General features: G+C 39.4%; 1 protein-coding gene across 1 annotated transcript; it reads left to right on the top strand.

Moving 5' to 3' along the window:
• Positions 1-1346: 1346 nt before the first annotated feature.
• Positions 1347-3979, top strand: LOC140769308 (low-temperature-induced cysteine proteinase-like). Its single transcript, XM_073109969.1, has 5 exons — positions 1347-1916; positions 2527-2759; positions 2849-2986; positions 3065-3541; positions 3650-3979. Exons 1-5 carry the CDS (start codon positions 1373-1375, stop codon positions 3791-3793), a joined length of 1536 nt encoding a protein of 511 aa, XP_072966070.1. The 5' UTR covers positions 1347-1372; the 3' UTR covers positions 3794-3979.

Below are 3979 nucleotides of genomic sequence, written 5' to 3' on the forward strand. Positions count from 1 at the left end.
ATTGCCAGAGAAAGGATAGAAATACCCTAATATTGAAGAACTTCTAGATTGATCCAATGCTGGCTAACTTACTCCAGCCAAATAAACCAAAGATCCAAAGCAGGATCAAACTCTTTCGATCTAAGAAAGAGACTAAGTCGAGCTCGAGAGCTTGAACAAAATGCTTGAAAAAAACAATACGGATCAAAACCCTATCAACTGGGTAAATAAACCGAACGGAGAAGAGCTAAAGATTTCGAGCGACGAACTCACCGGTAGATCGGAGCATCTCATTGCTACCATCCGCGAACCAATCGAACTCGCGATGCGGGATTCCTGGGAGGGCATCTTAGGGCATCACGAGAGAGAGAAACGAGAGAGAGAGAGAGAGAGAGAAAGAAGAAGAAGAAGAAGAAGAAGAAGCCATCGGAAAGAGAGATGTGATCGTGAAGGCTTTCCGCGTTCTTGATGATTTCAAGTTTGGTGGTATATATCGACTACCGAGCATATACCACGGTGGAGAGCCAATCACAATTCGCCAACTGGGCTCATCCTGAGGTTACGAGGCGCGACTCGGCTCAAAGGACCGCCCATTAAGCTTAACAAGTAAATATCACCTCAACAGCAGGGGTACAATCGTCTTCTTAACGTCACCATATTCTTGTTTGTTAGATAATTAAATTTTGATCCCTCATGTCTTTTTTTTTTACCCTTTGCACTATTGCAGATTTTGATCTCTGATGTGAGATGAGGCTTTTGTACTCGCCAAAAATTAGTTCTTAATATGGTCATTTATTTTTTAAAAAAAAAGAAAAACTCGTTCAAAAATTATTCAAAACCATTAGGCCCCTACCGACAAATATTCTCAGTACAATGGGAAATTATTGTGACTCTATAAATAGGTTAAGGGGTTATTGTGATTGTAAGATTTATGTATGACCCTGAACAAGATAATATTTTGGCTAAAAATGAAATCATGTGTCAAATTTCTGTTAGAAATCTTAACGAAGAACCTACTTGATGATATTTGAATAGTTAAAGAGATCAACTGTAGCAAAGAAAAATTCAAAAAGGTCAAAGTGTAATTAACTTTCTTTTTGTTCTTCTTCTTCTTCTCCCTTTTCAACTAGCTGTGGAGGGTAAAAATTAAATATTTGACAATATTTGAGGGACATCTTGCAAAATATTAGCTTGGCGTCTAAGCAACTTCAAACCTAACGGCCCATTGCTCATTGGCGACTGTTAGCTTGACTGTAGAAAGGGTTGAAGGGTAGACTGTCAACTTACCATGCACACATGATAGTCATTTGCCATGCTCATATAAAAATAGTATACCTAATAGAATGTCCAAGTAAAGCATTCAACTACCTTTCTTAACCCCTACTACATATATATGAATAACGAGCTCAGTTGTTCTACCTTCTTCAGTGATCCAAGAATGGCTCGCAAAAGAGTGCAAACCACGTCCCTCCTTATCTTTATTTGGCTTTCAACTGTAGATCTAGTGATCTCGATCCCCAGTGAGTTTTCCATTGCTGGATATGACCTTTCCTCCAACGCGACGGAGCATGCGACGGTGCTCTTCGAGCAGTGGCGAGAGAAGCACGGCAAAGTGTACGCATATCCGGCTGAGAGGGAGCAAAGATTTGAGAGCTTCCGGAAGAACCTCGAGTACGTCGTACGGCAGAGGAATGCGAGAGAGGAAGGAACCGCATCATCTGGTCATTTTGTAGGACTCAACAAGTTTGCTGATCTGAGTAATGAGGAATTCAGAGCCAGGTACTTGAGTAGGATGTTGAGGACTAGAGAGACGAAGAAGCTGCGCAGGGTGGAGGAGATGGCCATGGGAAGGAGGGAGGAGAGCTGCGAAGCGCCTCGCTCGCTTGACTGGAGGAAGAGAGGAGCAGTCACTGGAGTAAAAGACCAAGGAGATTGTGGTTAGTACTATCTGTTCATTCTCTCAGTATTGTCTGTAATTTTAATGAAAGCAAGCAAACTAATTGTTTATTTCCACATATGCTCTCTTTATTTTTATATTTATTTTATTTTGGTGAAAATTGAAAACCTCATAAATGACTTTCTTTCATTAATGATCCATTAGATTTTTTATTGGAAAATAAAATATGAGTGCCACGTGATTAGTTTTACTCTTATTTTTGGAGAAAAGAAATAAATTAGATGTAAAGTAATTCTTTAACATTTTCGGATAACACTGTCAGAGGGGTAAAAGTTTTTCTATAATTTAAATGATCAATATATATTAAAAAGAAAGATAAAAAAAATTATATGTAAATTAAAATAAGACAACAAAAGATTATTTCAAAAGAAAATATGAGCTTAGCTAAACATACCTTTTCCAGGAAATTAATAGACAAATTATGCCGTCTTACAAGTTATATATGATCAGTAGGCAATTTCCATCTTCATAAGTAAATACATGGGAACAAGTTATATGGTAATTGCATATGCATTTTATAGATGTTTATTTTTCCTACCTACAGCATTTAAATTTATCACCATGCATCACTACTCTCGCATTTGTCGCAGGGAGCTGCTGGGCATTCTCTTCGACAGGAGCAATGGAAGGCATAAATGCTATAACCACAGGAGACCTTATCAGCCTCTCTGAGCAAGAACTTGTAGACTGTGACACAACAAATGAAGGGTGTGAAGGAGGTTACATGGATTATGCATTCGAGTGGGTTGTAAATAATGGAGGAATCGACACAGAATCGAACTATCCATACACTGGGAAAGATGGCATATGTAACATTGAAAAGGTAAAATATTGAAGCATCAAACTACTTTTTTATTGCATTGGAAGAAAAATAAGAAGCAGAGTAAACTAATGTGTGTAACTAATGATCAGGAGAACACCAGAGTAGTCGAAATTGATGGATACCAAGATGTAGCTCAAAAGGAAGCGGCGGTTCTCTGCGCCGTCGTCCAGCAGCCAGTTAGTGTTGGTATTGATGGATCATCGTTGGACTTTCAACTTTATACAGGAGTAAGTAAGTAAGCTAATTAATCGACATTATTAATGTCTTCTTGATACCAAAAGATGAACAATTTTACTTTTCATCAGGGAATTTATGATGGAGATTGCTCAAGCAATCCAGATGACATCGACCATGCAGTACTGATCGTGGGTTATGGATCACAAGGCGATGTAGACTACTGGATTGTGAAAAACTCATGGGGCACAAGTTGGGGAATGCAAGGATATATATACATCAGAAGGAACACAGGATTACCTTATGGTGTTTGTGCAATTGACGCAATGGCTTCCTACCCCACAAAAGTGTCCACTTCTTCACCTCCTTACCCTTCACCTGCCATTTCACCGCCGGCGCCGACGCCGCCTAGCCCTTCACCAACCATATGTGGAGATTTATCATACTGTCCATCCGGGGAGACTTGTTGTTGCCTACTCCAGTTTGGAGAGTATTGCCTTCTCTACGGTTGCTGCGCTTATGAGAATGCCGTGTGCTGTGCTGGGACTATCTACTGCTGTCCCCATGACTACCCAATTTGTGACATACAAGATGGACTCTGTCTCCAGGTTTTGAATCTTTATTGCCTCAAAAACACTATTAATATGATTATAAGACAATACTAGTATAATAATTCATCGAATAATCTCCTAATTTGTACCTCTCCTTTCCTGCAGAGCAACAGAGACTTCATAGGTGTAGCAGCGAAGAGACTAAAGCTTGCCAAGCATAAGCTACCATGGACAAAGTTTGAAGGGGAGTCTAACTACTATCAACCTCAGTTGTGGAAGAGAGGCGGTCTTGAACTCGAAGCCATGTAAAATTCACTGCTGCAAAATATATAAATTTGAAGAGATGGGTTTAATCCCCCAATGTTTAGATAAAGGATTTAGGGCTCGACTAATCCTTGGGCCAATTCATCGTCCTCTTACTAGCATTCTCGATCCTGGGCCTGGCCCACTTGTTTTTTAAAAATAATATATATAAATATTTGTTGAAGATTAAAA

Source organism: Typha angustifolia, chromosome 10 (assembly GCF_048772165.1).
Source record: "Typha angustifolia cultivar Huaian chromosome 10, ASM4877216v1, whole genome shotgun sequence".
NCBI classification, from domain to species: Eukaryota; Viridiplantae; Streptophyta; class Magnoliopsida; order Poales; family Typhaceae; genus Typha; species Typha angustifolia.